This window comes from Malaclemys terrapin, chromosome 7, assembly GCF_027887155.1.
Source record: "Malaclemys terrapin pileata isolate rMalTer1 chromosome 7, rMalTer1.hap1, whole genome shotgun sequence".
NCBI lineage: Eukaryota > Metazoa > Chordata > Testudines > Emydidae > Malaclemys > Malaclemys terrapin.
In genome coordinates, this window is record NC_071511.1 from 20,506,006 (window position 1) to 20,523,832 (window position 17,827).

A 17,827-nucleotide genomic window follows, 5' to 3' on the forward strand; every position below is an offset into this window, starting at 1 on the left:
CTGATAGTGAAATATTTGAATGCAAATCTACAATTACAGTTGCCTTTTTCTTCAGTGTCGTTTTAGTAATGAGCTCATTTGTCTGCAAGCTGTATGTCTCACTGTATTTAACAGTCTCCAGAAGAGTTTGGACTAGCTGTGGTTACAGCATCTTTAGCATCAAAGCCCAGTTACAAAACCAAAACACACACTTAACCATCTGAGAAACTTTTTAATAAAAACATACAAAAGTTCAGCACTTTGACAGAAAACTGTTTCAAGAGTCTCCATTGTACAGTAGCTGAATGCTGGTTGGGGTTTAAGTTTTAATATATGGAGATATACCCATCTCATAGAACTGGAAGGGACCCCAAAAGGTCATCAAGTCCAGCCCCCCTTCACAAGCAAGACCAAGTACTGATTTTTGCCCCAGATCCCTAAGTGGCCCCCTCCAGGACTTAACTCACAACCCTGGGTTTAGCAGGCCAATGCTCAAACCATTGAGCACTGTTAAACACATTGTTCCCTAAAAGGAAAACACAATTTGAGGTACTGGAAGATATACTGCAATGATTAAGTAGCAGACAAACACTCCATAAGTTTATTAATAGACTATTTGTATATCCAGGCAACCTACCTAAGAGCCTGTTCCAATTGACTTCATTGGGAGCAGAAGAGGGTCCTAGAGACTTGAAACTGAACCAACACTGGCTGGATACCAACAGGAATAAAAGGGCACCACTTAACAATGATTATTGTTCATTCAAGAAGTAGCAACTGCCCAAAGTTATATTTTACAAGCCATTCTATTTAATAGTTTTGTGCAAAAAAAAAAAAAAAAACTTTCACAAATTGCCCCATCACTAAAGCCTTGGATTCTTATCGTGTAGTCAACTTTTAAATAGGCCTTGGGCTGTTAGATAAGTTACTAATGCTAATAAACCTAGTACCAACAGAAATTGATTTTAAAAATCACATGGCCTGATTCCTTAAACATGTCAACTGTATGTGTTAAGTGGATTTAAGGACTATGCCTTTCACATTCCTCAGCTTTGGTATAGTTTCTCCTGTTTAAGATCCCAAGCAAGCAAAATCCCCTTCTTCAGCCGTTAGATATCTTCAAGTAAAATAGTGTAGCAAGGGGAAGGAAGCTTTCTTGAAGTTCTTAACTGGACTTTAAGGGATAAGATTTTGAAAACCAAGGTTGAGGTCAGTGAGCTGCCACGTTCCCGCTTTGTGCATGGAATTAGGTATTCTTCTTAAACATCAGTTGTGCTTACAAAAGTGGAAGCATAGGAAAAGGCAGGCTGAAAGACAGCCCCAAGTTGTTAGAAGCAAATGCACTTTTTAAAATAATACAAAAGGGGTTCCAAAAACAAATACTGGTATTAGCAGAAAAATGTAAACATGAATCAGTGAGAGGTTAGAGGTGGAGTTGCTTCCCCCCTAACATGACAAAGCCGAACATTTAGGTTACTAAAGTTTACAAAACATTAACTAATTTTGTAATGATTTAATTTCAATTAAGGTGTTTAAGTATGAGGCAGTTGCAAACCCTGCAAGAGAGCATTTAAATCCAAACACTACAGCTTATACAAGTACTCAGTTTGTCTCTGATGCATCTTTCATTAGCCAAATGAAGTGAAATAAATGGGAAAACATTACATCAGTTTTTAAGTACAGGAGTTTACACTAGTTTTACAGGTTACATCAGTTCTTAGTTTCAAGCTGTTATGATTTTTGACCTTAGATTATCCCTTTAAGCAGGTGGAATTTGAAATCAGTTTTCAAGTTTTACAAAACAAGGTAGACATGCTAGCAACTTGAAGCTGTCTCATTTGGGCACCCAAAGGGTTCTGATTCTGAGTAGGTGAAGGCTTTCTGAAAATCAGGCCCCTTTAAAATGTAACAAGTTGAGCAGCCAAAGTCACTAATTACTTTTGAAAACCTTACACATTATACGTGGCTTTCTAACTACTGAAAACAAATTAAATGCATAACACAGCTTTCACTCAGATGCAAGCAGCATTTTGTCTACGAACACGCATTTCAAAACATTGTCAACATAAGTATATTTCTCTGTGTACATAAGAAAATAGAGGGAATAGTTAAATGAGAGGCAGGCACACAAAATCTGCTAGAGATTGCACATCATGGATTGCTTAATTAAATCTGTCCCTATTCCCGTGTAAATAGCACACACCACTGTTCTTTTAACAAGTAAAGATTGGCAAATAATTAAGTAACAAATGCTGTTTCCTCCCCTAAATACACAGAATATCACCCACTCCAAACTGCAGCTTCTACAGTTACATTGTCTCATGGATGTATAATCATAAAAAAATTGCATCTTGGTCTCCTACTGGACTCTCTAGTGCAGGGAGTCAAGATTCTGAACTGTAATGTGCCTTAAGCATGTCGTAAAAACTTGAAACATGATAAATGCACTGGGCTTCAAAGGATAATAAAAAAAACAGGATTCAAGTGCAAGGGAAAAAAAGGAATTCTTCCATCTTCACTGATGCTTCTTTGGTGGAACCCGGGATTTTGCAATCACAATAGGAACGACAGACAGCAACCCAATCAGTAGAGCCCATAGTGGGCGGTAGAAGAGCCACCCCACCGAAATAGTTAGCAGGGAGAGTGAGGTGGCTATACAAAAGGCAAAAGCTTTAAGTCCAATATCAACCAGATCTCGAACAACAGGAAACCAATCCACTGTGGTTAGGAAGAAAAATTAAACAGAAAATGAAACATTTGAGAATGTGAACAGCTGTAAGATTTAATACTGCTAAAAATTTGTGGTTAGAGTCCCCATACAGCTGCCAGTGAAATCAACGGAAAGACTCCCATCCACTTCAATGAACAATGGATAAGGTCTTTCCACAGTCCTTTCAATCAGAGGATCTCAGATCACTTTACAAACATTGACAAGGAAAGCCTCAACGTCTCTGGGAGGCAGCTATGGGTCATTCCCCTTCTCTTCAGATAGGGAAAGTCAGGCAAAGTAGTTAAATACCTGTTCCAAGATACAACAGTAATTATATAGCAGAGCTGGGACTAGAATCCAAAGCCTCCTAGTGGCCAAGCCTGTCCCATATCTACAAGGCCATCCTTCTGCTTATGTTTAAAATACATAGGATAGATGTGTGTGAAAGGCACAAGAGGAAAGACTAGGTATAACTGGTCACATTTCACTGAGAACTGGAAATTGCATAAACTTCCTGGAAGAGTCTCAAGTACCATGAATGTTTTTCTCAAAATATGGGATAGATGCTATTTCAGAACAAGAGGTAGCTCTGGAATTCAATTTATGCAAGTTTAATGTAAAAAACGCTCTTTTGCCAAGTTTCTTCTTGTAACATTTGCCTTAAACTAAAATACAAATAATTCAAGGACCATTTTTTTGTTCTGTGTTTGTACAGCGCCTAGCACAGTGGTGGCCTGGGACTCAAGGCATTACTGCAATACAAATAATCACAACAATTCAGACTTCAGACATGGCAGTTCTGTATTTGTAAACAATAGTAGGTCTGATAGAGATGCATGGGGAAAGTCTTTAAAGAACCTGCCCAGCTTGTGTTATCAGTCTCTGACTTTGGTAAGCACCAGCTGGGGATTAGACAGAGACGAGACCATGAATTGTGACCTAATCCACATTTTAAATTACATGGGTTCAAGTCTCAAAGTTCTGATCCAGATTTTATATACCCACAAAGCAGACGTTTGGATCTGGGATTTTGGGTCTGATCATTATCGATTTAGAGGCCAATAGCAAAGTTCAGATCCCGATTCAAATTCTCCTCCCCACAAAAATTCATTTGTTTGTGTTGGTTATTTTATCATTAGGATCCAGTGTTTTGAGTCCGCTCCCATCTCTAAACCGAGCTCCGTTTCTAGTAACAGACTTACCCAAAGTGTAAAGGATTCTGGTCATAAGGTTGATGCCTACAAACATCGCCAGCCAGCCAGCTGCACGGAGACCCCAGGTCTTCATGGTGTTACTTTCATGCTCTTTTTGAAACACCTCCTGAAACCCAAACACTGTTATACATTGCCCATTTCTGGGTTCCTCCAAGCCCCAAATCCTGCTGCTTCCTGAACCTTATGAATAAACACATCACAGCTGATCATGCTTGGAAATATTAATGCTTCCCAAGAGATACAGGGCCATTTGCAATACTATATTGGCTGCTAAAAGTGTGGCTTTTTTTCCTAGCCCAACATGTTACAGCAGTGGCCAAACGGCAGGGCCAAGGGCATCTTTGTGGAGTCCTAACTTGGTTCCCAAAATTTTCTGTCACACCTTGTGACTAAAGGTGAGGACACACCTGAAAAGTGCACAATTGTTGTTGCTGATGAACTCAAATAAGGAGCATCCATTTCCCTATCAAGAGAGAATCAGATAACCATTTAATCAAAAACTAGTGTGCTTACACCTCTGTAAAGATTGCTGCCTTCTCTCTCTCCTTATTCAGACACATGCACTAAAATCAGCAACCTCCATTGGGACCAGGGAAAATTGTAAAAGAGCTGCATATTAATTCATTTTGTTGTTTTTATTCAGAAGAGATACGTGTGTTTTGCTGACTAGAAATGTGGGCATGTTTCAAAAACAAGACACTGCCTAGCAAACAGTTTTAGTAAAGGAGATTTTCAGAACCACATGTACTACATTAATGAATTAAGTTCACACATGCTTTGAGATGCTCTGCAACTGCTTATAAAGATTTTATAGTAGTAAGACACCTCCTGGAAACTACTTGTATCCTGTTTGGACCAATTTCTACATTGGTGGTGTCTCTGTTTCTGCTGAAGTAAAAATATATTAAGGTTCATATCTTACAACGAAAGTTGTTACTATTTCTGATCTCTTTCCAGATCAGCCTGAAGCAAGAGCCAGTTCACCTGCTTTTGGGAACTCAAATACTTAGCATCAAGGATCTTTGCAGCAGGGCACAAAACCATCACTAATGGGAGCCAACCTGCCAGGGGAGTAAGTGAATCACCAAACTGCTGGAACATGCAGGGTTTACTGAAACCCAGTTAGTTGCCTGAGGGTTCCTATCTAACTTTACTAACAAATTGTATTTAATGTCTAGGTCCCTTAAAAGGGAAGGATTTTGGAAGGGGTGGGGGTGGAATTACAGGCTTTAATTAAAGAACTAACTTTTTTAAAATATCACCTTTAGAAAGTATTTGGGTGATCATGAAAAACAGATGGCAAACAATGGGGTGGGGGCTAAGAATTTACAACAGAGTTGTAGCTGAGTTGGTCTCAGGACATGAGAGAGGCAAAGTGGGTGAGGTAATCTCTTAGGTCCACTAACAGACATTATTGTACCCACAGTCACTCTCTCATTTACAGCAGAAGTAAGCAGTAGCAGAAGGAAGTTATTTTGTTTGGTAACTTTAGCCACAAATCACTATTTAATGAGCAAGAATGAAACAGCCAAACTGGCTACTGCTAATAGGGTAAGAGTACACAGAGTTTGCATTCTTCTGAGACAGAGCAAAGGTTAGGCATACACAAAGACCAGGGTGGGGGGGAGGGGGATGAGGGAGGTGGACACAGGCTCACAACTTTCTTGCCCTCCAGCAGTGAGATTAGAGGCAGGAAAGTCAATACTCAGACCAGATTTCTCCTGTCCAGTAGCAGACTGGTAACTTACCACCTGATCTTTCCCCTGCAAATGGAACGTGAAGAGGGAGGAAACTCACTGTCCCATTCCCTGCTTCTTGCTACCTCCTCCAGTTTCAATGCTAGCTGTCTCCAATAGTTTACTCATGCTGCGGGATAACTCACCTCAGCAGAGAGATCGCCAGGATAAAGAATCTGCAGAATGTCTCCAGACTTGGTTTGGTACGAAACCAACTGGTCCCCTCGCTGACGAGCAATCACGGTCACCTTACAAGAGGCAGAGGAACCAATCAAAGGGCTTTACTTATTACAGCACTGGGGCCTTAGGGAGAAAATTACTGGAGAACCTGAAGATTTACCACATCTGCTGGGCCCCGGTGGGAGTTGTCTCCACTCAGACCCGCATAGAAGAATGAAACACGAAGGTCTCCCACCTGAAAATAGGGAAATCATCATAAGTTAATAAAGATTTACTTCAACAAAAGATTCCCAGCGAAGCCACTCTGCACGGGAACGTCATGGGAGGATGCTGTGCCATAGGCTTTGCACCAGCATGTGAGACAGCCAGGTAGGATTCCTGGGTTGTGATTTTTCCAGGCTGGGTTGGCAGAAGGGGAAGGCTGCAGAGACAGCACAGCTCAAGTCCCAAAGGAGAGCAAGCTTTATGCCGCTTTCCCCTCTGTCTGATTTAGGAGTGGCAAGGATGGGCTCCCAAAAAGAGTTACAGCTAGCTCTCCTCAGCCGCAGGCAGGCAGTGCCAGCCAGCATCGACCTGGCTCACTCATTACTGCGCTCAGTTCACTTGCACTGAGCAGACCTAATTCAGACAGACCAGTTAGACACCGATGAAACCCACCTATGCGAGAATAGCAGTAGCCCTGCTCTTGTTTCTTTAAATTTAAAAGCATCTTCTTAGCCTGTCAGTCTAAGACAGGAAGAAGACACTCAAGAAGAGAAAGAGGAGGGTGAGGGCAGGATCAGAAGTTCCTTTGATATACAGAAATTAATCACTCTTCCATTAGCTCTGCAGTCAGAGCTAAGTTTGACAAACTGCTCAACACTATGACTTCCATTGATTTCAATGGGAGACGAGAGTGGCGTGCAGCTTGCAGGATAAAACCCTACTTTTTCTTCGATGAATAGATTTTAGTTGCTGCCTTGATGGTCTTTGCAAAGCCCCTTCATCTTACTTCTGGACGCCCGGGATTCTCGCTGTGATAAAAGTAATCTCCTCTTCGAGTAATGTCAGCATGCGGATCCTCCAATTTCGACAGGCTCATCTGCTTAAAACTGTCAATTTTCTCAACAAGACCTGAGCAGAATAAAGAGCCAAATGTAGGTCTTAGGTGGCGCATTGACTTCAGGATCCATTTCGTTAGCCCTAGACAGCCATTTAAAAGTCCGCCATCCCAAAAGATAATGAACCAAAAGCCATCCGCAGTGCAACGCCAGTGAACTTAATGGTGTTACACTAGTGATGAACTTGACCCAGTGTGTATTTGTTATACAAGTAAAAAACATCCCTTACCTTTTGAAAGAAAGAAACTGCCCACCTGGACATCAGGAGCAATTGCAGTGAAAGATTCCACAGCCATGGCACTTGGGGGAAAGAAATAACCTCTGTATAAATTCTAGTATTATGAGCACACTCTTGTCCAACAATATAGAATACACAGAAGCACAAAATACTGTACGCATGCTGATAGAGACAGACAAAGACCTGTGAGTGTGAGAGTGTCCCTGTGAGTTAAATAACTGCCATGATGTAAAGATAAATACATTAGAAGATTGTTAGGTGCTCAGATACTACAGTAATAGGACCACTAGTAGTTACTAAGGTCAGAAGGGGCAATTATGATCATCTGGTCTCATTCCTGCATAACACAGGTCAGAGAATTATACCAGGTGATTTTTCACATCTAGCCCATAACTTCTAGTTGAGCTAGAGCATCTCTTTTAAAAAGCCATTTAAGACGTCACATGATGAAGAATCCATCACATCCCTAAGTAACTTGGTCCAAGGGTTAATTACCATTATGGTTTAAAAAATGAATCTTATTTCTAAGTCTGAATTTGCCTAGCTTTAGTTTCCAGCCACTGGATCTTGCTATGCCTTTGTATTTGGTAAATTAAAGAGCCCTCTGTCAGAAATCTTCTCCCCAAGTTGGGACTTAAAAACCATGATCAAGTTATAGTAGTAGCAGAAGCCCCAGTAGTTCTGGAAGCACTTCCACATGTGCTTAACTTTACTACCATGAATAGTTCCATTGATAACTCATGATAGTAAAGCAAACAAACATGCATAATAAGTGTTCGAAGGATCAAAGCCCAAGATACATATAGAGAGAGCACCCTATAAAAGAAAGAATAAATTCAAAGACCATATATTTTCCCTACAAACTGTTTCTTAGAGTTTGAGTCTCTTACACTTATAATAGCTAATGAGGGGATAAGGCACTTTGACACATTTAAAACCGACCTGAAAGACATAGATTGCCATCAGAAAGGCATGAACTGTAAATTTTAGTGTTCAAATTGGTGGGTTTGAGTCAGGCATGTAACTCATTTACAATTGCATTCACAGCTTTTATGGCTTGCACCATTTGACTCTGGGCTGCTACATATTTTATTGTTATTCCTGTGGCAGCCCTACAAGCAGAATGTGATTTGCTTTCAAATAATAATCTTAATGGTAGATCTGGTTGGAAAATGTCAATAAAAAATAAAGGAAAACTGACACAACAGTCCCTCCACCCTGCCATGTTTTCTGACCAGCTCTAAGTTATGCGCATTGCTCATGGTGCCAATTTGTTAAAAATACAGTGAATATATTGGAAACAAAATTCCACTTGCATAAAAATGCTTCAGTTTATGGGACATTTGTGAAAGTCCAAATCTCCAAAACAAAGACGCAGAGATTTTGCAAAATCCCAAATGTCCGTTTTCCCACCTATCCTTATAGACATTCTTTGCCACATCACACCACTGGAACATGCTCAGATACTACCATGTTTAGGGTAGTATAAGAACCTGTATGTAATATTATTTGTATTACCATAGTGCTTAGGAGCTTCTAAATCAGAACCCCACTGTGCTAGGCACTGTACAAACACAGGACAAAAAGAAGGTCCTTACCCCAAGTTATTCTCACAAGAATAACTCAAAAGTTAATAACTCAATAAGTCAAAATGTGGCAGCAAGGAGTAATTAAAAATAAATTATGTCTTGAGTGACTGACACAAACCAATCTGTGATCTTGCATATGCGCTGTCAAAAGATGCGTGCACTATTGCATCTGGCATGACAATCACACGGGATGTCATTCTATTTTTGTATTTTTAATAGCTCCATGCTTCACTGATGGATTATGAAAGTCAGAAAGGAATCCTTTCTAGTTTTCATACTTGGAGGCAGCTCACTCCAGGGGCACAAGAATACAGTTGGAAGTCAGGAAGACCCCCTGCCTATTAATTATTAGTTATAATATAAATAACTTAATCTTGACTCCACTGTTGATTCACTGTGATACCCTTGGGCAAATCCCCTCCCCCACCGTGTCTGTATCTCAGTTTCCCCACCTATAAAATAGCAATAATTCTCACTACCTCACAGAGTGCTGTAAGAATTAGTCAGTTAGCATGTGTATCAAATTCAAAATATTATATTAAAGTCAGAATTACCTGGGGTTTTTATGGCCAATCTCTCGATCAAAGTTTCTGCTGTTCACAACTTCTGATTTCCATTCAGTGTCTGAAGGAAAATGGGACAGAAGTTGGGAAGAGAAGAGTTAAAAACACTAAAATTAGGAATGTTCTGCTTAAATGCCACAGACGGAGACGACAAGCTTTAGGCAGGGTGCCTTATACTTGCAGTAACATTCTTTACACCAAGATGTACATTTAAAAAGGTTCCCTATGTACACCTACGTCTCATGACATATTTATAAAGGAATGGAAGGATTTAGGGAAAGACTACCTGGTGTGAAATCCTGGCTCCTCTAAAGTCAATGGGAGTTTTGACACGGACTTTAGTGAAGCCAGGATTCCACCCCGGTTCCCATCACTGGATGATTTCTCGCTGGCTGAGAAGGGATAACTGTTCTGCTGGAAAAAGCTGGTTCAGTGTGGAGATCCAGCAGACAGAGAGGGGAAGAAGCCCCAGTAGGACACAAAGTTGTGCTACTGTCTTCACCACAAAGAAACACAAAGCAGCTTCTTGAGATGCTCAGTATTGGCTCTGGCAGCTTCCTTCTTACTCCTGCAGCATTATAATCTCTTCCCTCTTCTTTGTGCAGCTCATCTGCTAAATAAGGAAAGCTCCATGTTTCCATGCAGGGACAAAGACAAAGCAAGGGATCCACATTAAAGGGTGAAGTGGGGGTGCTTGCATGGAATGCTCTCTTGTGTGACCTACTGACAACTATTGGATGGAACACACCGGTCCAGTCTATATTAGTTCCCTTCTAATGTAGGGCAGCTCCTTTAGCTCACAGCCACCAGTTCTGCTCCTGATATAGCTCCATATCAGGGAGCTCTATATTCCAATAGGCTGATGGTATTTTTTATAATCATGCACATGCATTGTTACATACCCACATTACATGCCCATGTGCTTGAATCAGGGACAAATGAGGCTCAGAGACTAATCTCCTGAGATGTGATGACTCAGAGTCAGAGTATTTATTTTCTGCCAGCGGGTAGCTCAGAATAAGAGGAAAATAATCCTCTCTACTGCTTCTGCCAGATGTGCATTATAGTTTTTGCCAAATGCTTGTCAAAAGGCGCAGGAACTCAAGATACTGGGCGTTTCCACTGGCTGACACCAGTGCCTGAGCAGTCTCTCAATACGTTACATATACAGTATGAAGTACACATGCCACTCCTCCCAGTCACCCACTCTGACTATCCAAGCCTGAAGACATTTTGGGATTTCTAGGTTATTCATGAACAGCGTCCCAGTTTGGTCCTCATCTCAATTACCTCATGGAACAAAGTCTCTGCCATTTGCTAAGGGAGCATGGAATGAATCTTTCCCTGTTCCTCCAAACCCCATTCCTCTCTTCCTAGTAGGGCACTATAGGACTTATTTTTAAATCAGCATGCAAACCACATTTTGAATTCAAAGGGGGAGTACTGTGCATTGATAAACTTACTATAAGAATATCTTGTTTCTTTCTTAACTTCGCCGTTCTCCTCATATTCTCTGCAGAAAAAAAAACCACACAGCATGAAGGTCAGGACAGGGTCCACCGTACAAGTGAAACTTAAGGAAGCCCATGAGAAACCAAGCACAGGCCAAACTTATCTTTAGAATGAAGTGAACATTTCCCTAAATAATGGATTCTGAACAGCAAGGTCAGGGGGGAATCCTGCAGACAGGTATCATGAAGTGGCACACACCCTGCCCTTCCCATAGAGCTAACTGGAAGAGAGGTGTCCACTAGATTAGTGGTGGGGAGCCCGATATGGGAAGGACTGAGAACCACTGCCCTAAACCAAGGACTCTTACTGCCATTAGCATCATATGCATATTATAGGTAGTTACTCTGATGGCAGTGTGTAGAGTACAGACACCTACTCTAGAACAGAGACAGTACCCAGCTAGCACAGGTATACGTAGCGGAGTAGACAGCGAGGCACAGCTTTGGTGAGTAGAGTAGAGATTCCTACATCCCTGAACCCTACAGTATATACCCCACACAGCTCTATACCACACCCAACCAATGCCTCCCATGTCTACACTGCTGCCTCCCTGCTGCCAGAGCCTTTCCCTCCTGCAGTGAAAGGCTCCAGCAGCGGGGAAAGGCTCTGGCAGAGGGGAGCTGACTGTGATGCCCTGGACTGTGGCGCGCTACACACTGCAGTGACAAGTGCGGCTGTAGCTGCCTTTCACTGTGGCGTATAGCTACATGGGTGGTGCCCATACTTTACACGGTGCTGTAAATGTAGACATTCTCTAAATTGGGGACCTCTTGTTTTCTGCATCTTCATAATTTTCTAGATGATTGTTTTCGGAGTGTTATAACAGTTTCCCAAATAGTGAGTCCTGATTCCATACCCAAAGCTACAGACATCCATAACAAGTTTTTATGATAACAAATTATGTTGTTGTTTAAATGTCAGTAAAATAATCAGTAAATAATAATAATAATGCTTTGCTCTTCCATTGCACTGGTCAGCAAAGCAGCTAAAAGACCTTTCCTACATTCACTCTTGAAAGTTTCACAGCCCACTGGGACGAAGGTGCCACTAAGATTATTACAGGCAAACTCCAGTGAACTGGAAGTTTTGGATGACCCCGAGACATTTAAGAAACTGGAATTTACAGAAATTAATTTTGTTTTTTTATATGACTGTTGAAATTGGGGGCGGGGGGAAGGGTAGAAAAAGTTTGGATAATCCAAAATTCAGATACTGTTTTTCTCGTGTAGCCATTTTATAGATGGGCGAATTGAGACACAGGAAATTAAGTGATTTGCCCAAGGCCACATACTGAGTCACGGCTGTTGGCAGGGCTGAGAATATAACCCATGAATCTGGATTCCCAGGCCTCTGTTCTAACCAGTATATCATACTAAATATATTTTAAAACATTTTAGGTTATGTTAAGATTATGGTATTGATTAGACACTTTCACAGAGTTTAAGGCCAGAAGGGACCCTTAGATTATCTAATCTGATTAAGTTTCACCTAGTTACCCATTCACGGCATTCCAGCCAATGATCAAGGGCTGTAGTTTACCACAGAATTCACATCTTAAATTGTGGGTTTTACTTGTTCTAAGAAAGTTCATCATCATTAAGGGGAGGAAAGGAAGAATCCATGTTTAACATGGAGAGGTTTCCAGATCCAGCAGAAGCCATTTAAAATGTGTTTACTTTCTGGCAAAGGAGGTCAAAAATGAGCTTGTGCCGCCATTCTCGAGTTTGAGAGTTCAACAGTGGGGAGGGTTCAGCAGGGCGATACCAGAAAGTGATCTCTACTCTGCAGCTAGACTTTGCATTTAAAAAACTTAAGACATCAGGAGCAAATGCTTTGAGATTATGGGCTGCAAAATGATCAATGCAGGGAGAAGTCCTAGGCAATACTGAGCCATAGAGACTCATGGGAGTCAGCAGGGTTCCGCAGCAGCACATCCACATTGATCAGTCCGTACGATCCTTAGTGCCACTTTAAAAAAAATATCATGGATTTCTATACTTTTTAGAAAAGTGTATTCAACCGTTTTTGTAAATTATTATAAGTTATGCATGTGTGGATTCTACGGACATCAACAAATTAATATTCCAGGAGCCTATGGAATTGTATCAGAAAATAGAAGGTAAAAGCCACAGCTGTATCTTAAGATTTCAAGAGGTCTGATATAGTATTATATGAGGTTAGGGGATGGGGAAAACATTTCACATACTGCTGGAGGTTGTTGGGATTCTCCTGCAATTGGATCCACCCGCATAGAGCTCATTACAGGATTGGGGCCATAATCACTAAACCAAAATTAAATGTAGGGAAAATTAAATGAAATTGTGAAAACCCAAGGGCTCTAGGGCCATCACATTATCAAAAAAGGTAATTAGCCAGCGCCTTTTCCTTAAATTGTGATTGGATTCTGGTAAGAAGTCAAAATAATGAGCCTATGACTTACTTGGAGTCTTCATATTCTACCCATTGATACATTTCCACCTGACGTTTCAGTTTGACAGCGTGGACGGAGAGCCCATAGCTGGGATCAAACAAAGGCTATAGGATATAAATAAAATACAAGTCAGTCTAAAAAGCTGCATCTCAGACAACTCCAAACTGCATTTTTTCATTATCGATTCCAGCAGAGCAGATACTTGTGAATTTATCTTGGGGAGAGCTCATTTCATTGTGATGAAAAGGTAAGGGGCTGTCATGTAAAATTTTTCCTTCCAAAACACTCTGAAATAAAAAGAAAAAGGCCCCAGTGACATACAGCAAGACAGATGATGGAATAAAAGTATAACAACGCCTCAGGAACAGTTATTTCTCTGAATTTCTAAGCTGTAGCTTCTTTCATCTGAGGATCTTGAAGAATTTTACACACATTAATTAAGCTTCCCAAAAACCACATGATAAGAACGTATCTCCATTTTGTGGATGGGACACCACATTTATCACTGTCAAAAGTATGTGAAATTTCATGAAGCCACAGAGATATCTCAGTGATGGATAGGATGTAAAAACCTTCAAAAACAGGGAGGCCTACAGCCTATCTGCTTATACCACTGGTGAATTTGACCTGAAGAATCCAAGACAGCAAGTCATTGGCACAGCAAGGGAATTGAGCCAGGATAATTTATTCCTGGTTCTCACTTCTAACCATTAAACCATGCATGAACCCATTTGAAGATAACCTTTTATTCTTTTCTGCTGGCCGCTATTCCATCACATTCTCTCTTGCAAAAAGAGCGGACCACAAACAACATCACTATCTCTGGAATAACCCAGAAGATGCACAGCTTCTGCAGCGTAAGATCCTCAGGACTTGTGTCTTCAGGAATGCACAGCTGGCTCCCAAACACACAGCACAGGAATGGGGAGGAACATTTCCAGATGGGAGGTTTACAGCCCACAGTAGTATTTCATATCAAGCAAGTATAGGTTTAATCTGGCAGTAAAGAGTTTTCCTTCCTTTTAGTTCATGCATTATTTTCAAACCAACTATTGTTTATTTACCTTTGATGTTCTAAGGGCACCTGACAAGTGCACTAGTTTTCCCTCATTCTGTTGAAACACGCTGTGAATATTGTCAAGAGGGACCACAAGAGAAAGCCCCTCATCAAGGGAAGTGGCCGTCTTCAAAGCTCGTCCCTGTAGTCAATTAAAAGAGAAAAAAGAACATGTGGAGGTATAGTCACAGAGGGCCACTTTGTTAGTTTAGTAGGAGTTGGGGCCACAGCTTCCATGAAGTGCTAATAGGTTCAGCATCCATGCATGTAACCAAGGAATACATCTGCACTTCCAAGCTGTCACAATCTTATGTCTGATACTTAAGAGAGTAGTACTTATGTGTGAAACTAACCTCACCGATGTTAATGGAACTACTCATGTGCACAGGGATTACTCCCATGAGTAAGAGTTTGTGGGATAATCAGACTAGCAATAACAGGTGGCACCCTTAAAAAAAACCCACTACCCACACATGTAGTTCTACTGAAGAAAACAGAACTGCTCTTGATTTACACTAGCATGAGAGCTCAATCCAGCAATCCTTATGCATGTAACACTCACAATGACTTTGATGGATGTTGCAGGCACATACAAGTTGCAGACTAGGACCCTGAAATTACTCTCTCTCACCTTTTACCTTACCTGTTGTTTTTGAATAACTGTAATGGTGGTACCATCATGACTCTGCTCCACTGTCCAATTGTTCTGATTTACTATCTAGCCATTTTTTCTTCCCTTATTTTCAGATTATTGTTCCTTGTCCTACAATCTCCTAAACCTGTGAACAGTTCCTTTCCTTCATTTATATAGCAATGGTTAGAAACTGTAGATGAAAATCTGAAATACAATTTCACAAAATTCTGCTCCCACCCCAATCAGCGCTAAGTATAAAGACCTTCAGGATAACAGATTATGGCCTCAATCCCGCAAACTCTTACGCATGCACTTAACTTTACTACCTATGATTAGTCCTGTTGATTTCAATGGGACTTCCCATGGTAGTAAAATTGAGAACATAATCAGACTAGGAATGAATTAAAATAGACGGTTTGACATAATGCATTAAATAACCTTAAGGATAATTTATCTGCCCAGTTTGGCTAGATGTATTCAGTTCCTTTCATGTAAGCAGAATCAAGCTAACTGAAAATTTAGCCTTGCAATATACCAAGAGAATGAGGAAGCAATGAGAGAATAAAAACCAGGCTAGATCAAAATGATCACCCCGCTCGCTAATGGTAAGCCATTTTCTGAGACTGGTGAAACAAGTCAGCTAGTCATTCTGTGCTCCTGCAGCACATCAGCTCCCTCCTCACTACAACTGCCTCTCAGCTGTGCAGCACGGAGCAGAAATGATGTACACAAATGAGGTGCACTAGCACACAGCACACACATGCAAGTGCATGCAAACTCTTCCAACCACACTTGTCATGTGCTGTTGACCCACCTTTCTCTGCACTTCCCAGTCAATCCACTCCACTGCCAATGGATCTTATCTTACTCAGTCATATTCTCTCTCTACTCTCCACACTCAGTTCTAGATAAAATCTCCATATATGGCTCTACCATCCCATTTCATATCCCGCTGTAACACTCCCATCTTCTAGGGGGTGTTGCAGGACCAGCCTGCAATTCAGGCTCTCCACATACAGGCCACCTCTCTCAAGTGTAAATTACTAATGAATCCTGGAGACAATCTGAACAGCTCAGCAACATAGTGTTACAAACATTGTAGCAAGAAGAGCTTTGTCTTGAAGAGCACTGGACTTTGGGCATAGAGGTAAACATGGACTTGAAAAGAAAATCAAAAGTCAATAGTGTTTCACTTACCTCATTGGTAAAAATAAGGTAGAAAGAGAGAGAAAATGCCGCAAGTCCAATTAGCATCCCTCCAGCAGTGTCACTGAGTCTCTCCAGAAACCCTGGCTTGGGCTCACTTGTGATTTTAACATTTTCTTTCTTGCTGCTTGTGTCAGAAAACTGGTAAAGAAAAACAAACACTAAATAACTTCTTAGCTAAGGCAGAAATTGCTTTGCCACTCACGGGGTCCCTGTTTAAAAGGCACATCTCCTAATTTAGAGCAAACCTGATCTCTGTCCCAGTTAAACATTTGTCTCATCTCACTTTTATTACTTTTAGTTATTTATACCAGAAAAACTGTAAATAAACTGAGGTTTATTGAATGAGGTAATTTACACAATAATAGTCCGGTGTAGTCTTTAAAGCTTCCTGAGCTATGTTTTGTTAGGTTTCTCATTTTGTGTCAGTAGCACATATTTGGGCGTTGGCAGGTTAAATTATATTCCTGGCACCTCTACCACATAAAAGTGGAGCTGTGACTAACAGACAATATTTTACATTACTATGGAATAACTGACAGTATTTTTCAAAAGTAAAGACCACTCTCCCTCTTAGGTGCCACAAGTACTCCTGTTCTTCTTTTTGCGGATACAGACTAACACGGCTGTTACTCTGAAACTTCTCCCTCTTATGAAGCATCTTGGGCAATAAATGGAGACAGACGATTTGATCTAAACAAATATTATTCTATTGTCTTCAGATTAAAAGCAAGATAATATTGGAGTGGAGGCACTCGGTAGTTATATTGATGGTGAGGAATAGCTAGAAACAGTTTTATAATTTCTTTAGGTAGCTAAATAAGATTTGCAGGTTTGGGGATTTTTTTTAGAAAATGCTCAGGAAGGGAGTGACCATCCCACCACTTTTTGTTCCAATCTGAGCATTGCATGTAGGATATAAAAATTGTGTTATAGCCAAACTGCCTCTTACAACCACACACACACTTCCCGCAGCACCACGAAGCTACCCAGTTAAAATACAACACGGTAGAGGGGCGGGGAGACTACGGGGTGCCACCGCGTCCCGGAGGGCGAAGCAGCCAGCGGGCAGGAGCGATTCAGCAGCGCAGGGGGGTGGTTAAGTGAGTTATTCCCGGACAGACGAAGGCTCCCCACCCGGACACACACTTACATGCCCGGACATCTTCAGCCTCAGCGGGCGCGGCTTAAGCCCGGGCTAACGCAGCGGAGACGGACACCCGCGCTGAGCTCGCCCCGCCAGGCTCCCAACCCCGCACCGCCCCAGAGACCCCTCCACTGCCCCGCTCCCCAATGCACAGACTCCGAGCGCAGCGCAGCCAGAAAGTTGCTGCCCTAGGGCTACACTGTTGCACATAGAACTTTAGCCCAGCGGCCAAGCCCCAGAGCAAGGCATGCTGGGAAATGTGGTTCTAAACTGTGAGTTGGCGTAGGGCATGCTGGGAAATGTAGTTTCAACTTGTGTCGCCGTGGGGCATGCTGGGAAATGTAGTCCATGCGTTGGTTCGGGCAATCGAATCCGAACCCTGACAGAAGCTCGCTGTCCCAGGGCACGATGGGAAATGCAGTCCTGTGTCTGTAAAAAGCGCGGCAAAACCCAAAGCACGCCGGGATAGGCAGAAGGGTGGCCCGCAAAGCTCCTGGTCTTTGCTGTGCCCCCCCCCGCTTTCCTAACTGC

At 41.6% G+C, this 17,827-nt stretch overlaps 1 protein-coding gene across 1 annotated transcript; it reads right to left on the reverse strand.

The window, feature by feature from the left end:
* Positions 1–191: 191 nt before the first annotated feature.
* TMEM43 (transmembrane protein 43) lies at positions 192–17,503 on the reverse strand. Its single transcript, XM_054035160.1, has 12 exons — positions 17,303–17,503; positions 16,141–16,290; positions 14,317–14,451; positions 13,262–13,356; positions 10,773–10,822; positions 9,301–9,370; positions 7,149–7,219; positions 6,811–6,932; positions 5,980–6,054; positions 5,786–5,887; positions 3,892–4,009; positions 192–2,697 (listed from the first exon to the last, which is right to left on the reverse strand). The coding sequence occupies exons 1-12, from the start codon at positions 17,312–17,314 to the stop codon at positions 2,495–2,497; spliced, it is 1,203 nt and encodes a 400-aa protein (XP_053891135.1). The 5' UTR covers positions 17,315–17,503; the 3' UTR covers positions 192–2,494.
* Between the last annotated feature and the right edge of the window lie 324 nt (positions 17,504–17,827).

Bases quoted from the DNA above. Each gene is read 5' to 3' on its own strand.
- TMEM43 (XM_054035160.1), bottom strand. The intron at 10,823-13,261 runs GTAAGTCATAGG...TTTTTTCTGCAG, and splicing joins GTAGAATATGAAGACTCCAA to AGAATATGAGGAGAACGGCG. The intron at 7,220-9,300 runs GTAATTCTGACT...CTTTCCCCCAAG, and splicing joins ATTGGCCATAAAAACCCCAG to TGCCATGGCTGTGGAATCTT.